At 40.4% G+C, this 22,737-nt stretch overlaps 2 protein-coding genes across 19 annotated transcripts; both read left to right on the forward strand.

Moving 5' to 3' along the window:
* The first annotated feature begins 340 nt into the window (after positions 1-340).
* LOC123503295 (serine/arginine-rich splicing factor 7-like) lies at positions 341-9,074 on the forward strand. 17 transcript variants are annotated; one of them, XR_006674392.1, is made up of 9 exons: positions 514-707; positions 1,361-1,854; positions 2,187-2,317; positions 2,481-2,634; positions 2,825-3,001; positions 3,680-3,775; positions 4,362-4,553; positions 6,269-6,526; positions 8,520-9,074. XR_006674392.1 is itself a non-coding variant. In XM_045252949.1 (7 exons), exons 2-6 carry the CDS (start codon positions 1,361-1,363, stop codon positions 3,741-3,743), a joined length of 1,020 nt encoding a protein of 339 aa, XP_045108884.1. In that variant the 5' UTR covers positions 514-707; the 3' UTR covers positions 3,744-3,775; positions 8,520-9,074. The 17 variants fall into 17 exon arrangements, 5 of the variants coding, with proteins under 5 accessions (XP_045108882.1, XP_045108883.1, XP_045108884.1 ...); XR_006674394.1 differs by having other exon boundaries at positions 6,474-6,526; positions 8,520-8,631; XR_006674393.1 differs by having other exon boundaries at positions 4,362-4,517; positions 6,474-6,526; positions 8,520-8,631.
* Positions 9,075-15,200: 6,126 nt separating this feature from the next.
* On the forward strand, positions 15,201-22,023 carry LOC123503297 (sequestosome-1-like). Of its 2 annotated transcripts, XM_045252957.1 has the most exons (7): positions 15,201-15,423; positions 16,579-16,777; positions 17,017-17,175; positions 17,408-17,583; positions 17,834-17,948; positions 18,976-19,401; positions 20,463-22,023. In XM_045252957.1, exons 2-7 carry the CDS (start codon positions 16,603-16,605, stop codon positions 20,600-20,602), a joined length of 1,191 nt encoding a protein of 396 aa, XP_045108892.1. In that variant the 5' UTR covers positions 15,201-15,423; positions 16,579-16,602; the 3' UTR covers positions 20,603-22,023. The 2 variants fall into 2 exon arrangements, with proteins under 2 accessions (XP_045108892.1, XP_045108891.1); XM_045252956.1 differs by lacking the exons at positions 15,201-15,423; positions 16,579-16,777; positions 17,017-17,175; positions 17,408-17,583; positions 17,834-17,948 and adding an exon at positions 17,955-18,713.
* Positions 22,024-22,737: the final 714 nt, after the last annotated feature.

Here is a 22,737-nt window from a genome sequence, read left to right on the forward strand (position 1 = left end):
GCTCAAAGCACTTGTTTGATATGCAAAGACACGACACTTCTTATATTTTCTATCACAAAAGTTGCATTCTTTTCTCTACCGATGAAATAAAATTATGTCCATCTTTCATTAGTTTTGAATTAAATCAATTGATATTAAGGTACTTTATTTAGTAATGGTGGTATAATTTAGATATTAAATATGATTTTTTCCCTACTATCCCAGGTTTTATTGTCTAGTTTACATTTACCACTTTTCTATGTGTCATGTTATATTTTCCACTAAATTAGTACTTAAAATTGTCTTATTCTCTGTTTTATTTTCCATTTTTTCAAAATAAGGGGAGGTATTTCACGGTATTGAAGGTCATGGATGAGTGTGGGAAGCCTGGTCCGCGGCCGCCACCTTGCAGACGCCGTATTGATTCTGCTCCTCTGAGGTACCTCCTTCCTCACGCCTGTCACCCATTGCACTGCCCATCGCACACATGTAGGATGTTCTAGGAACCACATAGAAGAAGTAGAGCTATAAATATCACGTGTACTAGTGGGAGGAGGTGGAGTAAAGTGGATGGTGCCGTGACGCTGGGAGGTGGGGGTGCCAACTGCCACGAGACATTGCTGGGCCAGGCACTTGAGACGTGGCTTGGATGCCCACTCACCCTCCACCACACCTCCCTGCCTTACCTGTGTGCTTGATAGTGTCCCTGGAGCCACTACAGGCGAAAGGTACATTAGGGTAGCCTAGGAAATGTGTGGGTTTTGCTCAAATATTTGTGGTATTTCTTGTCTCGGGAATGGGTGGAGCTGAGGACTTGTGTGTACGTATTGGTCTTCGTATTGGTGTGTGTGTGTGTGTGTGTGTGTGTGTGTACGTACGTACGTGCGCGCGCGTGCAGGGGACCAAATAGTAATAATCCGTCTCGTGTGTATGTTGTCTTGGAGGCTTATCTATTGAGTGTTGGATTGGTCATTTGTTTGGCAAGTTTTCCTTACATGCCAAGTTACCTCCCATAAGTTTCAGGTTTTGTTATTGGTAGGATTTTTTCTTGACTCCCTTTAAACGATTGGGATTAATTGTTGTGATGTGTGGTACTGTGCCTAAAGTAACTTTGGTGTTAAAAGTAACGTTTCCTTATTTGCCGCAAATGTTTTTTTTTATTATTAACAAATATGTACGCATGAGAGTGACATACATTCACCATGCTCTCAAAACTTGCATCTGATAATTTTTAATGTTTCTGGATGTTGCATAATTTTTTTTATTAACCTTCCGGAATTACACTTTTCATTCTGCCTAATGGCTATATAAGTCATTAAACATATAAGTCAGGGAAATATATCCACAGAACCAAACAGAAAACAATCCTTCCTTTCCGTAGATGTCATCAGATTCAGAGGAAGAAAATGGTGTCCAGCGCGATGCTGAGGACAGTGACGGAGGCAACTACAGCCGTCACTCCCGGTCCCGCTCGCGTTCCCGCTCCTCGGGGCGGTCACCACCAAGGGATGACGACATGGATGAGGAGCAGCATGGGCAGGACCGCAAGGAGAATGGGATGAGGGGCGGAGGGAGTGACGAGTACAGCTCAAAGAAGTACGATGGGCAGAGAAATGCCAGTCGCTCTAAATCCCCAGAGAACAAGGACGCCATGGAGTGGTCCGCACCCCCTGCCACGGACGACAACAAGAGGGCCTCACGTAGCCGCAGCAAGAGCAAGCCCAGGGACCAGGATGTTGCCAAGGAGCAGAAGTCAAGCAGCAGCTCCTCCAAGAAGAAGTCACGCTCCAGGCGGTCACGCTCTCGCTCCAGAAGCAAGAGGAGGTCAAGGAGTCGTAGGCGCACAAGGTCGCGTTCCCGATCCTACAATTCTAGGTGAAGTTGCTGCTATATCCTTCAAACTCTCAGACCTGCTCATGAACTGGCATCTAAGTGAGACTTTTTGTTTAATTTTTTCCGTTGACCTCAGCCAGATTTCCCCTTCTAAGTTAAAATAAGGTCATTTCTCCCTAGTTATGACTGACTAAGAGACAGCATACATGACTATCAATTGAATAAACTAATATAAAAAATGTTGAAACTGCATGAAGTGGAAAGACAAGATTCTGTGCTTCTGTAGATTCATGACTTATAATTTTGAATCTGTTGTTTCTTGTGGATCAAATAATGCCTTGTTTTCATTACGTTTATCTTCTGCTTGGTCTCAGGTCCCGGAGAAGATCCCGTTCTAGGTCACGGAGGAGGTCACGATCACGGTCTCGCAGAAGATCGCGCTCAAGGTCAAGGTCAAGGAGTGGCACACCTGTGGATGGGGCTCGACTCCATGTGGCTGAGCTGGGTAAGACAAGATCTGGGTTCACTTTGGTGCTTGTTGTATAATCTCCAATTGTGTCTCTTGTTCATCTCTGATCTTTTATCATTTAGTTTAAGGAAATAAAATTATAAAATGGCTCTCCAACAGTACAACTTTGCCTTACATATAATTTCTTGACCATACTCAGATGTGGACACCCGTAAACGTGATCTTGAGCGTGTGTTTGAGAAGTACGGCCGGCTGAGGGAAATCTGGATGGCCCGCAATCCTCCGTGCTTTGCCTTTGTGGTGTACGCTCACCAGAAAGATGCTGACCGTGCTCTTAAAGAGACAGATGGCATGTAAGTATACTTGTTTCATTGCAGCATGTGATCTTTGAGTTAAACATATTCTGTCTATTCATATATCATCACAAAATCAGTTTGTCTTATGTTTTTGCAGGTTTAAGATCAGCTTGTGAATAACTATCACACCCAGTGATTAACGGTGAAAAAAACTCTTATTCAACTTATATTTCAATCCTCCTTGCAGCACAATTGGCCACTGCCGCATTAAGGTGACCCAAGCCAGGCCACGGGTGCGGGGAGGTCGGATGAGAGGTGGCTATGACCCCAATTTACGCTGCTATCAGTGTGGTGAACTTGGTCACTTCTCCCGTAACTGTACTGACACCAAGTTTGGCTACAAGCGGCCTCCCACACCACCAGGGTAAGCCATTCCCCCAGCTCTGTTTTAGCTGAAGGTCACTGGCTCCTTTGTGCATAGTTTCATTGGGTAGGTAAAGAAAAGTAAGACTAGCTGGTGACCCCTTGATATTGTGTTCTATTCAGTTGTAAAGTGACCTCCCACATACATGCAAGTAGGACCTGGTTCCTTGTATCATTGATATTTTCTTATTTTTATTTTCTTTCCCATTGCGCCACTTATTTATTTTTTTTTGGAGGATTGTATTATTTTTTTCATGGGCTTGTGTGTCTGTTTGTCATCCATTTCATCAGGTCTGCTGTCATTAGGAACTTAGGTCATGAAATTTTATTAAGTTTGTTTTTAGCAATGATATTTAATGAGCACTTATTTTGCCTATATCTTAGCATTGATATAGAAACTCCTTTTCTATGACTTCATCCAAGAAATGTTTGTACTGATATATATTGATAATTATTTTGGAAGAAAGTGACACAAGTTAACTGTATTAATATCAATGTGCATATTTTCAATCTATCACTTGTCAGAATATTTTATTGGCTGTATTTCCTTTATTACTTTGCAACATACAGTATTAGATCAAAATTATACAGCGCCTGCCTCTCATCACCACGCCACAGACATCGCATGATGAAATAAGTGGCAATTAATGCATTATACATGCTTCTTGATACTTGGTAGGGTGACCTTTTCGCTTCTTCACAGCATGGAGACGACGGGGAAGCGAAAGGGCAAGTTTCCTTAGGTGCTGTGGGGCAAGGTTCCTTAGGTGCTGAGGTGAGATATTGGCCCAGAACTTACAAGTGGCTGCCTCCAGCTTGGGGAGAGAGCTCACATCTTTCCCCTGCAGATCCTTCTTCCCCCTTTCGCTTCCCCAACATCTCCATGCCGTAAAGAAGCGAAAAGGTCATCCTACCAAATACTAAAAGTAAGCATAATGCATTTGTTGTAATGCATTATACTTGCTTTTAATATCTGGTAGGATTAATGGAGACACCTGTGCTGTGCCATCCCCTAGGGGAAAGTCTTTAGGAACATGTGTCAGGTAGACAGGTTTTGCATTGATTACTATTTTCATTAAGTTACAATTTTATTTGGTTTTGGGAGCTTGTCTGCATACTTTTGTCTAGTACTGCTCTCCACTGAATCATTTTGTTTTCCTGAATCTCGGTCAGTTCAGAAAAAAAAAAAAAAAAAAAAAAAGCGTCCTTGATTCAAACTTTTTGAGATATTCACACAATCATGAGATACACTGCTTCTTGGAGAAATCATAGATGAGGAAGAAGAAAAAGATAGGTTATGGGGATGCGTGAGGCTGCGGGTGTGGGGCCGTGCCAGTAAACATGCCCTTGCTCTGCCGTAGGGTGTGTTATGGTTTGGTAATGTGGTCATTGGTTGGGTAATGGGGAGAGGAAGCCGCTCCAGTGTAGTGCCGGAATGATGATGGTGGTTCTGCGGGGCTCAGTGATGGGAGAGTCACGTCCCCCCCCCGCTCACTCACACACTCACTCCGCATGATGTAAGTCTACCCCACCACGCCATCTCTCTCCTTTAGGTGAGGACTAGCGCAGCCTATCCCATAAAAGCTTTAGCCTTAGTCATCTTGCATCAGAGTTTTCTCTCGCACTCTCCCTCTGTCTGTCTATCATCCCAGACCCCCTATAGACTCACGGACATACATACGCACAACATCAAAAGTTTTCCCCAAAGAAGTGGTACTGCTACTGCTCTTATCATCCAACTCCATTGGCTCCCCTTTTATTTTTTTTATTTATTTATTTATTTTTTTTTTTCTCTCTCTCTCTCTCTCTCCAGGCATTTAGTGCATTAATTTTACTCATAAATTTGCAGCAAGTCTCACTCAAGCATTGCCTTTTCTCAGCCTGTCATTGGCTCTTGCATTTTATTCTGTATCATACACTTCTTTTGATATTTTTGGTCACTTTAAAAAGAAATGGACATGTTCTTTTAATTTTTTGCTTTTAATGAAAGTCTCATACATTATCGTGCTTTCTTACTTGTATCCCAGTTTGCTTGAATTTATAAACACACACACTCACACACATACATACATACAAAACACACAGAGACACACACACCCATATATGCACACATGCTCACATAAACACCAACATCTGTTTATTTCTAAAGAAAAATATCCAAAAACTCTGAATTTCTTGTAAGGAGTTTAAATAATTTATGTAAGAATGTATGACTATATTACTCTTAATACTTTAAATCATGTAAGTTGAATCAAGTTTTGTTCTCATTATGGTAAACAAGTTTAGTAATGAGAAAGTCAAGTTCTTGTTTTTATCCAGTATTGCAAGATGAGTTTATGATTTAATTTTTTGACATGTGTTCCCTTTACTTGTATGCTTATGTTTGATGTCTTTTATTACATTGGCTGAGGTGTATTGAGTGTATTGGTGGTGGCATTGTGACACTGGCTAATCTTGCAGCCCCATTAGTGCCTTGGTGGTGGGAAGTGTGGCAGTGGAGTCTTCACAACACCCTCACTCTCATAGCTTTCATATGTCCCTGCCCTTCCCCATCTAATAGAATGTATCAATCACAACCTTCTCTTAGTTTCACACATTAAGAGTTAGCTTCTCATTATATATTTATTTTTTTGTTTTGATAGTGAGGGTTACACTCTAGGATTATTCTGTAGAAGCTTCTATCATTGCATATGGGTTGATTGCCAAATGATGTAGGATTTTCAAAACTAAAAACCGGCTGGGTTGAGAATTCCCTTCAAATTTCGGTGATAATGTTATCTTAGAGTTCTGTCCCTTTGCATTAATGTCCTGTAGCTTGTTTTAGCCATCAATTACAACTTGAATTGCTCATTTAGGGAGGAACTTTCTGATGGATTTCAAGTACATACACTTTGCCTGGTATCTCTATGATCTCTCTGAAGTCACCTTCCTGTACATTTAGTAGACTATATGTTGTAGAGGATACTTCATCTTGCTATGTTTTAACAGTTTCTGTATTATTCTGTATTTTCTTTAAGATAACATCACTCATTCTTTGCCCTCACCTTTGCTCTTGGTCACCTTGGGTTTAGTGATGTACTTGGTGTTGTGTAATGAAGGGTTGATGGCATTGATTGATTGCTAAACAAGTTACCAGGGCTCTATAATTCATACTCCTCAGCCCCCCCAATCACATAATTTACCAAAAGCAATCCCCGTTATAGAAAATAAAAAAATTTTACTTTTTTTGTGCTATTGAATAATATACTCATTCACCAATTAATTTCAGAAATGTGATATGGCGGGGTCCACAGCTTTAGGGTGTTGTAATTTGAGTGGTGTGGTGTTAGTGTGTTACTCTTGTCCGGTGAAGAAGGCAGCAGTGGTGTGATATCCAACATGGGACATGGTGCTAAACGGACTACGATATGGGGTGAAGTCGCATCCTGCTTTGGCAAACAAAAGTAGCCGTCACATATCCCCTTAATTTTCAGAGTGAGGGAGAGTTACCACCCTCGACTTGTTTGATGTGGAGGGAGTAGATATGGTAAAAAGAATATCTCAAAGAAAGTTTTGATATACTTGTTTGATGCAAGATAAGTCTAGATGTAGCCTGATTATTTTGTCCTATGTGCTTGAGTCAGTAAATTGAACTGTCTTGTCATGATTATAATTGTTTCATGGTTTTTGCCCCTGTTGCATTGTCAAATGATCAGCCACAGTTTGTAAAGAAAACATACTTCATGATATTTTTGCTAGATTGTTGACAACACTTGCCAGGTGTTGTAGATCAATATAATTATCTTAATGTATCATGTCTCCTAGGAACAGTGTTAGAATATATTGTTTTTAACACAGGTAATATTTAAGTTGACATCAATAGAAATAAATGACAGGGGCCATTACCTGCTGGGTTGAGGAAAAGAAATTTTTCCTTAATTGAGTTGAAAGGCTCATGGGAAAGTATGAATTGACATAACTCAAATTTGGATTGGAAGATATAACTGGTGCCTTACTCTAATGCTTCTTTGTAAACTGGAGGTTGTTTTAGCATGTAAGTTTCTGTCTGTAGTTCAGTCAGACTAGTGGATAAAGTGCTTATTCTCACACAAACACACACACACACAAAAAAAAAAAAAAAAAAAAAAATTAATTAAATTAAATTAAATTTTTTTTAAAGATAATAATAATAATAATAATAATAATATAGTCTTTACTTGTTACTTTCCTTTGATGTCAAAGTTTAATACTTGCCATTGATGAGTTATAAAAGGTTCATCTTTAATAATCTCATTTATGATAATCAGATATTTCTATTTTGCATGGTCTTTGTTTTCCCATAAACTTATACTCTCATAACCTTTGTCTCATCCCGTCCCAGTGCTCTCCATCTAGAGGGTATCAAGGTGTAGCTACTGTTGTGCATTGACAAGAAGCCTCTGGAAATGGAGTACGAAGGCCACTTGGGATAGATTTCTTATTTTTGGCATTCTGCTTGGCATTTATTAAGCATCATTATACTCTTCATGTAATATGCATTATGCATGTCATTCCTTTACCAAATGTTCTGTTTATTCAAAATAGTATGTATGCATATGCTGAAATGCCAAAAATGTTCTTTTGCTTAAGCTGATGCAGATATTCTCTTAGCTGGTGCTGATATACTGGAAGTTTCTTTCCTTTTCCTTGACTGCTTGCCTTCTTCATAGTTCTGTGGTGGTGACATGTGATTTGGTAGCTTGTTAATCAAAGTTACATACTCTGATATCCTAAATGTTACTGAATGCAATGTGAATAGTTATAGCTTGAGTTTAATGCTGAGACTTTTCTTTACTGTTTGACCGGCTGCTATCCCTGCCATACACCCACCCTGCTGCTTGTGCTGCAAACAGGCTCATGTTGGCAGTGATGAAGCTATGAAGATGCAATATTACTAACAAGAGAATCTTAGTGTTCCTTGAATGTAGATTAGTCCAGTGGCTTGTAGAACCATGAATGCATTACAGTGAGGCACAGTTGTATGACATTCCAGTTGACCTTAAAGTTAAGAGTTAAATATAACAAAGCACTTGAGTTCTTAGCTCTGGGGTCTGGTGTCCCTGTATGTACTTGCTCTTGGACGTATATTGAAAGTTTTTGTCCAGCTGATTATTTATGGATATAATAGTTTGATTTGATGTCTGCCTATATACTAAGCCTGTATTTCCTGTTGAAAAGGGATATCTGAGATGATACAAGAATTAAATTACGTTTCATATCTGTTCTATTTTCTCTCTCTCTCTCTCTCTCTCTCTCTCTCTCTCTCTCTCTCTCTCTCTCTCTCTCTCTCTCCCCCCAAGGATATCAAGTAAAATTTCCCATACCCTGAGATATAATTTCGCAAAAATAGTTAACTTTTCATTGATGTAACTAATGAGAAACCAAGAAATAACTTTTTGAATGGCAGGACTCTTCAATACAATCCAAATGCAAGTACATCAGTCTGTTGCATATAATGACTGGTAATAAATTCAATATATTGTGCCTGTGTCTTATTGCAGGTCCCACCGCCGGGGACGCCACCGCTCACGCTCCAGGTCACGGTCTCGCTACCGCAGCCGCTCCAGGTCTCGGTCGTGAGGCCCTAGAGTTGTGGGACCAACTTGCCAAAAAGGACGAAGGTACACTGGACTGCCAGCGCCGACCTTCAGAGCAGTTGTGTCGGTGGTTCGTTGAAGGTGAAATCCGGACTATCAATAAATCATTCAGTGGTAGAAACCCTCAGTTCTGTTTTGTCTGCCTATGATGTAAGTTGGCAAGTTCTAGCACAAAGAAAGATTTAGGACCTTGCCTTCACTTGATCACTCACTCTAAGACCGGTCAGTTTAAGATTATTATGCCTGTTTCTGTCTTCTGTTTTGTTAATCAGCCTGGGAACACCCAACCACACACTTTATTTCATATTTTTCTTTACATTTTTTTCAGTTTTGCCTGCCTTTGAATTTTCTGTTTGTAAGTTAGGAGTATGTTTTTCATGATCAATCACTATGAGGTATTGTACTTGATGTAAGCAATGAGAATATAAAGTAAATAAATAAAAATTAACTACTGTCTTATTTTTACTGAGTTTCAATCTATAGTGATCCTACTTTGCACATAAATTATATCAACCAGAGTTATGATACAGCCTAAAGAACAGCCTCTTTGGGGTCTATTTATTTGTCTTCAGTCCATTCTGGCAAAACTGCTTTCCTGCAATAGTCTTTAAAACGGAGGCAACCCTAAAAATGATATACCATCTGAGAAAAGGGTAAAAAAAATGTCTGGGATTTGGGAAGAATTATGAGAAGGGCGATGGATGCGCCATTATGAGAATGGTGACAAAGCTGTGGCTAAAGAATAATGAGGAACACACACATGCACACAGTTATTCATCAATCATATAATAATCTGGTAACAAGCGTAACATTTGAACATTTCCTCACTCTGTCTGCTGGAGACAAAATTATGATCTTTACAAGCATGTGGGATCTTGTTCCATATGAAAAAATGACACCTCGAATCCATTTCTTTCCTGCAGCTCTGCACAACACCTGTGAACCACGCTTCAACAATTAAATCGTTGGCAATGAGCTAAGCCTTGAGATATTGTGTGTGTGTGTGTAAATATAGACCCCTCAAAATGGGCCACATTTGTGTTTTGATGATCGGTCATGCATGGTCTTAGTGATGACGTCACGGGCAACGCTACATCATGGAAGGACGACCCGGCGTCGTCATTACTTTAGTAGCCCAGTGGCAAGAAGTGAGGAGTGTGGACTGAGCTGAGAAGTGTTTGGCTCGTCTTTTTACTTAAGTTAGTCTTGGACAAGATGAAAAAAACGTATTTTGTTATGCTTTATTTGGTGTAAGGATTCAATATATAGGGGAAGAGTAATTAGCATAGCAGGCGTAACGTGTCAATGTTATAGGCATTTCAGTAGATGGAAATAGACCTAAGGTCGTCGAATAACCAAGACTTAATGCATGTATAATCATGAATAAGAGTGAAACGCCAGGATATATGTTAATTGGTACTTCGTCGCCCGCTATAGCCGTATAACGTGCCATCGTGAATCGTCTTGTTTAGTACACACAGATAAGGTTTACCGCTTGTTCAGCTCGTTAGGTGTAGGTATCCTATTGGTAGGCGGTAATGCACATCATAGTTAGACAACCCCGTGATTGACTAGTTACATACGGTCGACGTCATAACTGTGTTAATGATGTCGACACGTACTATTGGGTTCCAACAGAGTAGTCTCTTCAGTCAGACCTCACAAATCAGATTATCATCAGCTACCGTTATGTTCAGACGTAGCCCTATTACAAGGAAAGACTAAAGTAGAGAAAGGGAGAAGCACTGACGATGATACGTACCGTGAAAGCGAGTGAAAGGCAGTGAGAGAGTGAGTGATTTTATCGCGGTCGTGTGCCAAGATAGTTAGTTACCCATATAAAAAATATATTTTGTCAATAAAAGACAAAAGGAAAACACATCTTTATTCACCCAAAGACAAACAATAAGGTGGTGATTAACAATTTTCGATACAAGAGTTGCTGGGATCAACAGTGAGAAGAGTGACAAATTATTAACTCTTTTAAATTCATATTATCCCAGTAACTACGGTTCACATTTCATGATTATCAGTGTCAGTGTCCATCTGTGTCAGCCAGCTTTAATTTGTATTTTAAAGCTTCTGAGTTTGTTACTCTGAGTACCACTGCACGGGAGACAGAATTAACAGTGACAAATTTCCAGTAGAATTAATTCATATATATAACGTGACGTTTCTGCTAACCATCATCAAACATTTCATAGAGCTGGTGATAGTACTGCGCCTTATTCAGTTTGAATTATGGCTTGCAATTATTGTGAAGAGGTTTCTTAAACGTGGTTAAACAATTTAATGTTACAATGACGATCCTGGCTCATTAAGCTGTTCCGTGAGCCCACGATGCTGTCCACGATGACAGCTCGTTTGTAGTCACTTGGAACTCAGGTCAGATGATGAAGGCAGCGCGGCCCCAGGACGTTTTGGTGGTGCTCGAGACTTGGCTAGGATATGAGTACACATACATTGTAATCTTACTAGTACTGGAGTATTCGGTATTATGCAGGGTCTCTTAGGGTTTGAGGGTGTGGGGATGAGAATGAAATCCATCATCTATCTTCCAACATTACTCGCACATTGACAACTGAAGCATCATGCATCGCGTTACTCTTCACGATCAAAGTTAATCTCTCTCTCTCTCTCTCTCTCTCTCTCTCCCGGACGTTTGCCTATATTTAGACTGCTCTTAAAGTGGCAGCGCTAAACCCTCAAACTATTGTCCTATTACTTTGATTTCCTACCTTTCTAAAGTTTTCGAGTCTATAGGCTCAACAGAGATTTCTCAACATCCGTCGTGGCCGCTCTACTGGTGATCTTTTCCTTACTAAGTATTGGTCATTCTTTTTTACAGATTTTGATAAAACTTTTGCTATTGCCTTAGATATAAAATCTGATAAACTTTGGCACAAAATTTTGATTTAAGAATGCACTAAACTACTGAGTGATGTGACACTTGTTACATATTAATTTAGATAATTGTGTCCCTGCAGTCTGTGGAACAACAACACAGGTTATACTGAAGGACAGTATGAACTTCAAGGTGTACCTGGACCTGGGTGGTGGCAAGCAGGGGGTGCGGAGGTTTGGCCTGCCGGAGACCGTGGCCACCAACTACAATGTCCTGCGGGAGGAGATCCGTAGCATCTTTAATCTCTCTAACCAGGAGACCCTTCTCTCCAGGAAGAGTGAGTGCTTTGTTACTTTTATCATGTACAGCACGAAGATGCTGGTTTAGATTCAGGTTGTTAGCCGTGGTTGAATTGGTTCCCAACCTGAGGATGCAGCACCACACAACCCTGTGGTTATGTGGTGCCCTAATCCATTGATCAGTGTGACTCGCAGCAATACACTGTCAGCCGATCTCAACAATGTGAGCTCAGTGGTGGTCAGCAGGTCCATTAAAGCTGATCAGGTGATGTTTCGAGGTTTTCCTTTTTGTCAACTTTTTCTGAACACAAATTTACTTTTGTTTTCATATCGTCCACCTTCTCGCCGCAATACATTAATTCATAAGAATTTTCAATGTTTTTTTTTCTTTAATTCTATGATACTTTGTGCTGTGTTCTGAATATACATAGTGCTAATAATATTCTTATGTTAATTCCAGATTCCAATGGTGATTCCATCACTTTATACTGTGACGATGAGTTGATGGAGGCTGTGGCAGACAGTGTCAGCAACTCCAGTGTTCATCTGGTGCGTATTGGCGTGGTGAAAGGTAAAGGTTCGCTCCCAGCCAGGTAACCATGGGTGATGTGCACCTCGAAATAACCTGTAACAACTGCAGAGGGATGGTTCAGGGCTTCCGCTAAAAGTGTGTTACCTGCCTGACTTTGAACTGTATGGTGCGTGTGAAACGGGCCAGCACAAGGAGTACAGAATGATGCGTTTCTCCGACCCCAAGGACCCTATTCCATTTGCCTTTATCATTATGGATTGCTAGGGTCTAGTCCCCGTATGAACACTCTTAATTAGACTCTTAGACGTATGTTGAAAATTTTGTTTGTCTTTAGTTGATTATTCACAAATATAATAGTTTTATTTGATGTCTTTCTATAAAAAAAAAAAAAACGATAAACGGAAAACAATATATATATATTTTTAATTATCATTGTGGTAATAGTTATGAGAGAAAGATGTAGTACAGAGAACATCCGTTTTCTCGAGCCCCCTTGTGTATTTCTTATTGCAACAATAAAGTTATCAATCAATTAATTAATCAATCAATCGAGCAAGAAACTGGCTCTGACCGGTGCGTGCTGACCAACGCAGGTTTCTGGTGTTTTGTCAAATGTATCACCGGTCAAAATTTCTCTCGGGTGGCATTTTGATCTGTTCGTACAAACGCACCGTATCGAGGAGAGCTAGACCATAAAAATATCATTCACTTGTTTTATATATTCTATGTACATTACCAGTTATTTTACAAAGTTTCATTAACAAACTGTAATTGTTTAATTTTGTGTGTTAGGATAGGAATGGAGCAAGTAAACAAGAATGAGTAACAGACCATCAAAACTCACTCTCTGCAACTGTAAAGCCCTAACACCATATTTTATATAGTTGTATCTTAAACACTGAAAAATAAAATGACAATGATCTCTCTCTCTCTGTGTGTGTGTGTGTGTGTGTGTGTGTGTAATTCACCTCGGTCGTCTGCTGGTCACCCAGCCAGTCTTCCCTATTACGGAGCGAGCTCAGAGCTCATAGACCGATCTTCGGGTAGGGCTGAGACCACAACACACTCCACACACCGGGAAAGCGAGGCCACAACCCCTCGAGTTACATCCCGTACCTATTTACCGCTAGATGAACAGGGGCCACACATTTTTTAAGAGGCTTGCCCATTTGCCTCGCCGCACCGGGACTCGAACCCGGGCCTCTCGATTGTGAGTCGAGCGTGCTAATCATTACACTACGCGGTGTGTGTGTGTGTGTGTTTCACTGTTTGATCTGCTGCAGTCTCTGACTAGACAGCCAGACGTTATCCTACGGAACGAGCTCAGAGCTCATTATTTCCGATCTTCGGATAGGCCTGAGACCAGGCACACACCACACACCGGGACAACAAGGTCACAACTCGATTTACATCCCGTACCTACTCACTGCTAGGTGAACAGGGGCTACACGTGAAAGGAGACACACCCAAATATCTCCACCAGGCCGGGGAATCGAACCCCCGGTCCTCTGGCTTGTGAAGCCAGCGCTCTAACCACTAAGCTACCGGGTGTGTGTGTGTGTGTGTGTGTGTGTGTGCGCGCGCAGAATATCATTGTTCCCTTTTGGTTTCAGGTTCCTTCAGTTGAATAATGATGATGGTGATTGTGGTGATGGTGGTGGCTTAGTTTTACCAGTACTGCATCAAAATCCAGTAGCTACACATCACAAGTGCAGTGGTTTTCGTACGTAAACACTTTAAACACTTTATTATATTTGTCTTATGTACATGAATTAACAGAAAAAAAAAATTGTTTACCACGACAAGTAGCCCTTTGTAAGCTATAGATAGCTTTATGGGCAATATTATGAAGTTACAGACACACAAAAAGAAAACTATTCTGCATGAAAAGAGAGAAAAAAGGTCCATTTATGTTAAACACATTGGGTAATTACATATGTCATATATAAAAGTAAACTCCTATCCAAAATATGATTTTCCAAATCACTAATGAAACAACAATAAAAACAATACTAATAGTGATAATAATAATAATAATAATAATAATAATAATAATAATAATAATAATAATACATATTCAATAAATATAATGATAATAATAATAATAATAATAATAATAATAATAATAATAATAATAATAATAAGAGTACCACTTAGGAGCTGGCTGAGATATTTCCATTACTCAGTCAAAGATAAGGCTATTCTTGCGACACTCGATGTAACACACACACACACACACACACACAAGTCATGTGGTCGTGAATCATATGAAAAAGGATATCCACTCTGTATGAAGTAAAAAGAAATATCATGATCTGTTAAAATAACCTAAAGGACCAAAATTCTCCTTGAACTTTCTTTTCCTTGTCAACAGAAGAGCACGAAGAAGAAGGAAAAAATGATAAATAAATAATAAAAAAAAAAAAACCGTGTCATTATTGTTCTTTGTTTGTAAACACGAGAATGTCTCAGCTGATTGTCAAAGGATGGACCAAGATGGAATTCTCGTGGTATTTTTTCTAAGCATCCCAAGACGAAGTATTAGACGAAAATAAAATCAGATGAGGAATCTAACTAAGAAGATTGAATCATGAGAAGAATGTATTGTTATTTTCCCTCTACTGCGCGTGATAACTTTATTAATAAAGTCCATGGCATCTGTTGATCACGTGATGGTGACGGCGAAGCAGCAGCAGCAGCAGCATCAGTAGAAGTGGCGAAAGCTGATGCAATATTGTTTATAAAACAAAATATATGTATTGTGAATTAATAAATTGTACGTACATAGGAGGAAAGGAAAGGAAAAACGGCGATAACAAAAAATAAGTGAGGCAGAGAAGAGGTGGAGACAAAAGAAAAAGCGAGAGGAAGTCACAAGAAGAAGAGGAGGAAGTGAGGGTGTCGAGCAACAACACACACACACAGACACACATACACTCAGGTGACGTCAGGCAGCCATTACACGACTCGTTGCTGGAACCTTCCCGTCTCCAGCCTGTGCTTCAATCGAGCTGTGTCACTTTGCGGTATATAGTGGTTGGGTGGACGGCCCGGCATTACTTGAGTAGCCAGTGACGAGAAGCGAGGAGCGTGGACTGAGCTGAGGAGTGTTTGGTTCGTCTTTTTACTTCAGTGAGTATTGGACAGGATGGAAACACGTATTTTGTTATGCTTTATTGGGTGTAAGGATTCAGTACATAGGTTAAGAGTAATAAGGAAGAAGGTATTAACGTGTCAGTTCACATTTCATGACTATTTCGTCCGTGTCCGCCAATTCATTTGTTTCTAAGCTTCTTTTGTTATCATCATATCGTTAAACTCAGAAGTAATATTGATAAATCAAAACAAAGTACCCTATTTGTGAAGAGTAGAATAGAAATAAGCGAAAAGGTTGCCATTTTTCTACGCTGTTTGCTCAAGAAGGAAATGGCGTAGAAAGCCTTTATCTGAAACGAACATGTATTTATAGCCCTTAGAAACAGCAGCTGATATTTAACGTGTACGCAGTAAAGAGGTTGACATATGGGGAAGTGTTTTATTGAACTTCTTGGTGGTGTCAGTGAGAGAAGTGACGATTTCTTTAAGTACTGATGACGAGGTGCCAACTAACCTATTTGGACCCTGGTGGCCCTTTGTTACATCACCACATCACCAGCTGCTGCATGGGTCAAGGTGGGCTGGCCATCCACTGGCACCATTATTGCTCTCCGATTGCAGCTCGCGACAACAAGCTACATAGTCACTACCATTACTGAGTGTTGGATCTCACCATTAAGAGTATTTCTAACATTATAGGAGTAGTGAATAGTTAATGATTTTTTACATATTTTATTGGAATGCACCAGAATATAATCAATACAGTTGTGCTATAGTTTTTGATACATTTTGAGTGTTTTGTACAACCATCTTTGTCACAATCCTTTATTTTATTAGGTATTGTACATATAGATCATATAGTTTGTTGTCTATAGATGAGAAGAGAAAGAAATTTAAGAGGTTTATCTTTAATGATGGCTGTGATGAAGAAAAGTATGAATGAACATTGTACAGCTAAGAATCACCATTTGACCATCACATATAATGTCTACCATAAAAATTTATGTGGTGATTAGATGATCAATTAAAGATGCACAATGTTTAATCATACTTTCTTTGTGTTGGCCCTGTTGAGGGCCATGTGTTGCAGAGTGGAAGCAGAAATGATATAATAGAATTTTACTGTTACCGTTTGAGTAAAATAATAGTAGGTAAATATTTCATCTCAAGTTTTGTATCGTGTCCCTGCAGGTTGTGGAACAGCAACACAGCACCATGCCAGAGGAGGCCAGCATGAGCTTCAAGGTGTATCTGGACCTGGGTGGTGGCAAGCAAGAGGTGCGAAGGTTTGGCCTGCCGGAGACTGTGGCCACCAACTACAATGTCTTGCGGGAGAAGATCTGCAGCATCTTTGGTCTCTCTAACCAGGATGCCCTTCTCTCCTGGAAGGGTGAGTGTTTGTTACTGTTACCATGTACAGCACGGAGACACTGGTTTAGATTTAGGGTGTTAGCTGTGGTTCCTAACCTTTCCTGAACATGACTTTATTCTTCTGTTTTCATATCGCCCACCTTCTTAGCCATAATTCATTTAGATTTTCCATTGTGTTTTTATCAAATTCAGTGATACTTTGCGCTGTGTACTGAATATGCACAGTGTGTGCTTACATTATTCTTATGTTAATTCCAGATGCTGAAGGTGACTCAATCACCATATCCTCCGATGATGAGTTGATGGAAGCCGTGGCAGACAGTGTCAGCAAGTCAAGTGTTCAGTTGGTGCGCATTAACGTGACTGAAGGCAACAGTCGCTCCCAGCTACCCCCCACCAGCCCCAGTGGTCCTCAGGGTATGCTGTTACCTAATTGTGCTTTAGTAATATAAGTGATGCTTGTGTGTCATGTCTGAATAATGTTTTATTCTATTTATTTGAAGCTGCCCCAATATTTTCCAGCTGCTATCTTGTGGAACCCTTAGGAGTTGACTTCAGATATAGATAAATAGATAAAAAACTGAATGGCTTCAGCATGTTGGTGTTCATTTGTTGTGTCCCACTGCTTGACCAAGACTTCTGACCACAGGTAACCAGCAGGGTGAAGTGCACCCTGGAGTGACCTGTGACAGCTGCAATGGGAGGGTTCAGGGCTTCCGCTACAAGTGTGTTACCTGCCCTGACTTTGACCTGTGTGGTGCTTGTGAGACCAAGGGCCAGCACAAGGAGCACAGAATGATGCGCTTTCCTAAACCACAAGATGCAGTAAGTAGACATAATGAATGTTCACATATGAGTTATTCAGTGAACAGGTTGGTGGTTTTACTTCTGGTGAATTTCATTTCATAAATACTTGTCTCATAAACCTCTGAAGTTACTGTAGAATGATTTTGTACTTTACCAGTTTGTGAATGTTTTTAAGGAATGTGATTAATTTTTAGATTGTTTTATCTCTTGTTAACTCTAAAAGTGTGATGTAGTGGTAAAGCAAAAAAAAAAAAAATTGTTTGTGCAGGGAGGCCCATGGTTCTTCTGGAAGGAGAATGAGGATGGACCAGGCCACTACTCAACTCACTTTGGGATGCATGGCAAGGGTGGAGGTGGAAACTTCTCCTCTTCATCATCATTCGGTGGGTGTGGTGGTGCTGGAGGCATGAGCGGTGGTGGTGGTGGTGGTGGTGGAGGTGGAGGTGGAGGAATGTGGTGGGGTGTTGGTGGTCCCCGCGGCCGACACTGCAGACGGGGACATGGCGGCCGGGAGCGTGGAGGCTGGCCAAACTGGTGGGGCCGAAGCTGGGGTGGCAAGAACTGGGCTGGCTGTGCTCAGGGACAAACAATGAGCTCAAACTGTGGAGGTCAGCAGCAGCAACAGGCATCATGTGGCCAGTCACAGCAGCAGCAGTCACAGCAACAGCAATCTCAGCAGCAGCAGTCTCAGCAGCAGCAGTCTCATAATGGCGGAGGTTCCCCAAGGAATGACTGCCAGTGTGAGGATGCCACGTGTCCCTTCACTGGCCGGGAAGCAGATATGCCCACCCCTGAGCAGGTAGCAGAGGAAGCCAAGCACATGGCAGAGCAGATGGCACAGCAGGCTGCACAGCAGGCCCACCACTTTGCCTCACACTATGCCTCAGACCAGCTGGCCAATGTGATGCGAGGAATCTGGACTGCTTGGACTGGCCAGCAGGGACAGAATGGCTCCACCATCTCCTCCTCCTCTAGCTCCTCCTCCAGCTCTTCCCACTCCTCAAGTGGAGATGCCCCTAAGCAGAACACATCATCAGAACAGGAGAAGAGCAAGGAAGCCGGACAGAGTAAGGAAGCTCCACGTTCTGCAGGGGAGGAATATCTTAGGAGTGTGGGTGAAACAGTGGCCAATATGCTAGATCCTCTTGGTGAGTTTCATCATCATTCTTGGATATTGGGAGTATATGACCAAGTTAATTTTAAAGCAAATGATAGTACTGGCCTTAATTATCATTGCTTAGCTATTTGTCTTCAGTATCATATAATGGATGGGTTTACTTTGAGGGTTCATCGTTTTATATGAATAGATGATTCATGTAATTCTGCAGCCATCTCTTGTGCTTGCAAGAGATATCCTTTGAGTTCATGAATTATGCATGTGATCAAAACTGTTCTCCCACCACCACACAGGCATTGATGTGGAAGTTGCCGTGGAGCACAATGGCATCCGACAGCGATGCAGTCTTGGAGAAAATGTTCCCACAGGTCAACAGAGCAACACTTCTGCTGGCCCTGCCAGGGAGCCAGAGTCCTCAGCAGCATCTGTAACATCAGGGGGAAGTGTGCACATGGAGGTGCAGACAGAATGCCCCTCAGGCTCCCAGAACAAAGATGTAGAAGGCATGGATGTATCCAGCCCAGCTCCACAGGCCAGCCAGAGTGGTGGTGAGCAAATGGAAGGTCACTCTGGTTCCCCTGAGCCTGAGGATTGGATGCTAGTGAATCAGGACACCTCCAGTGAGGCTTCTGCTCCTGTGTCAGAAGCTGCACCTCAGACAGAGAAGGGAGAGAAGAAAGTGTCCTACCCAGACTTGGCTGAACTGACTCCTCATCCTGGTGAGTAGTTTGCTGTTTTATTCAAGCTGTATTGCCTATTTATATAGATTGACAGGTTTTATATATTGTATTATCATTAATTTTAAAAACTTGCAACAATGTATAGTACCTTTTGTTTAACACAGTGTTTCTCAACCTTTGTTGGTTGGCAGCGCACTAAAGACATGTTTTTGATTTGGCGACGCACCATCTCTTTAGTTTCATAATTAATTAACCTTTTACTCCTTCACGGACGGTGTGTTAACCATAATATCTCAGTTACACAATATTATTGATAAAATAATAGGTACAAATAAACAGCAGGAAACAGTGTGTACTGTAAATAAACTATTATTACAAAAAATACATACCTTATCAATGAGACACCTGTGCCTGCCTGGATTTACATATCCTCTCTATGTTGGGAGGGACAGTTGACACACTCATTTCCTCTTCAACAGAAAGCAAGTTTACTCAGGGACTTAATACCAAATACTTCAATTTTTAATACCAGATTCACTTTTTCAATACCAAACTAATGATAAAGCATGTTTTCGTAGTTTTATATTAGTACCTGTGAGTTGTATGACTTGCATGAGACGCTTAAATCTCGAAACAAGTGTGGCAACCGGAGGTTTTGAGAGAGGGAGAACAGGGGAGGGACAGCCTGGAAGGATATGAAAAATAGTTGTCGTGGGTCGCTATCTGGTCGGCGTGGCCGTAACTAATGACTATTTATTCGAAGCCTTATAATGGTAATCCTGGCGTCTCGGGTCTGCTGGGTGACGTTGAAAACAGAATGATGCAGTACTGGCAAAAATTCACCCTGAACGTTCCGACTCAGATAAGAAAAACATTAATTAAACTTTTAATTACTACTTGCTTACTTTTATGGTAGCTCAGGAATGCTAGCTGACTGCACCTCTGATGGACGGGTACAGGACGTGTCCGAGTACTCGCGGCGCACTTATGTGATTCCCGCGCACAGGTTGAGAAACACTGGTTTAACAGTATGTAATATATTTTGTATTTGTACAATTACTGTGATTTTCTAAGGTGTAAAATTGTCATTGGTCCCACAGATCCTAAGATACAGCGAGCCCTGGAGAACATGTCAGCAATGGGGTACAGCAATGATGGAGGCTGGCTCACCAACCTCCTGGAGATGAAGCAGGGAGACATCAACCAGGTGCTGGACCTCCTGCAGCCAGTCAATAAGTAGTGTGGCAGAGAGTATGCAACTAATGGCTGTGTTGGGTGGTTGTGGATGAAGTAGTTATTGTAGGCAGAGATCATGTTGAATGTGAACTGTCATTACTTTAAGAGGATGTAATGGCTTATAAAGTGCTGATTCAGTTCTAAGGAATGGAGGAAATAAAGTTTAATATTAATATTTTGTTAGAGGCATGCATGAGGTATTTATTCAGAGAAATAGGAAATTATGTTGAAATAATATAGACCCTAGATTTAGAAAGTGTGAATTCATCCATGTATGATAAAGATACTACTGCTGAATACTTTTTGTGTAGACTTCAGAGCATATAATGTATTGATGTTGTACAACTATAAACCTAAAGACTACCATAAAGAAAAACATGCTATTTCAGTCATAATTATTGGAGAAAGTACCTCATATATGAATATAAGCACACCCTTTTTTCCCAGCACTATTTTATGGCATATAAGACCTAGTTTCATTTATTCTTGTTTTGCTTTTTAATAGGCATATTTTGTCAACACCATCATAGTGTGAACATTTATTAGTGTACCAGAATAAATATAAAGCCTTTGGTTACACTGATTTGCTTTTGATAGGCTAATGATATAGTCTTCTGTGTGATGCTGATATCTATTCTGACTGTGCACCAATATATTATATTTATATAAACATGCTATACTACTATTACTTTGCTGGTTGTTGGTTCCTGTCATGAATGTAGTCACTTGTAGTTACCAGGCAGTTGTAGTAAGGGGCAAACATGACTCTACACGTTTGTTGTTGTTAGAAGTAAAAAAACAGGTTGATCTATGACTAACGGTTAGGGCAAACTTGATCCAGTGTCACTGTGAGAGGGAAAACCTTATCTTTCAAGTTATGGTAAAATGCCACTGTGTTCTAAGTGACCACTGACTATTGTGTTAACTTGTAACTGTTAGTTACTATAGAGATCTAATGGTGTTCCTCATTATAGCGCCTACATATTACATTTTTTCCTTGAACTCTGCAAATATTTTTAAAAGGTACTGCTTGGTACACTGCATGGTTTTATTGTTCAGCATATGTTGCTTCACATAACTGCATTGGTGATGAGATGTGGCCAGTGTCAAGTGGTCTAAGTTGTATTCAGTGGATTTATTTATTTGCAGTGCCTAATTGAGTTTCAGAAAGTTGCAGTGCTGCATGTGGAGATATTCAAACAGTAACAGCAACACAGCTTGCTTTGAAATCGAAAAGAATTATGTTTTTAGATTTGTCATGAGCTATATATACCAGAAATGAGTTGTCTTTTTATAATTTTTTTTAAGTGTGTTGTAGAAAGTCTCCAAATTGAAGAAAAATTCAACTTGATAAGTATGAACCATATTTTTTTATATGTGAAAGCTTACGTTTATCGAGGAAATTCAATAAATGGTAAAAGAAAAGAAAAGTTTCACACATAACCTTTGAAGTAAGAAATACACAGAAACTGAAAGAGAGAGAGCGAGAGGTTTTACAAATGGTATTGATTTGGACTGTAAAACGAGTTTCACGGATGGCTCTGCCGAGCTGCCGCCTGCTGGTAACTTGTCGCTCGCTGGGAACAGGTGCGATATGCCTATTGTTTTTCGGCTTAACCACAAGCAGCATACGTGTCCCTTTCCATGCTATCACTGTCTTTAGGTAATTTTTTTTGCATATGGCATGGCAGAAATATATAAAATGTCATCTACTTCTTCCATAATAACTTAAATATTTCATATTGAATAAATACTTAGTTGTATCAGATATTAAAAACAGTAGTTCTGTGGTGGTCACGCATCAAACAAGAAAACGGACAATCCTATTTTATCGATGGCAGTCATGAAACGTTTTCACATACAAGACAAAGGCATTATTAGCGAGTTCTTACATCTGTATGCTGCTGTACCTATGTAATTAAGTTAGAATTACAACACTTAGTCAGGGTAGTTACTGCAATTTAAATTCACAATCATTTCATTGTTTCTAAATTGATTTTAAGTGAAATGAAAGCCTGATGATATCCAACTTGAATTTTTAGACTCTATCTCTCAAAACGCGACTTTATTATGTATAAAAAAATATTTGACACCTGTTCTAGCATTACATGGGAACGAGAGATGAGGGGCAGAACATGA

The sequence above is a fragment of the Portunus trituberculatus genome, chromosome 13 (genome assembly GCF_017591435.1).
Source record: "Portunus trituberculatus isolate SZX2019 chromosome 13, ASM1759143v1, whole genome shotgun sequence".
Lineage (NCBI taxonomy): Eukaryota > Metazoa > Arthropoda > Malacostraca > Decapoda > Portunidae > Portunus > Portunus trituberculatus.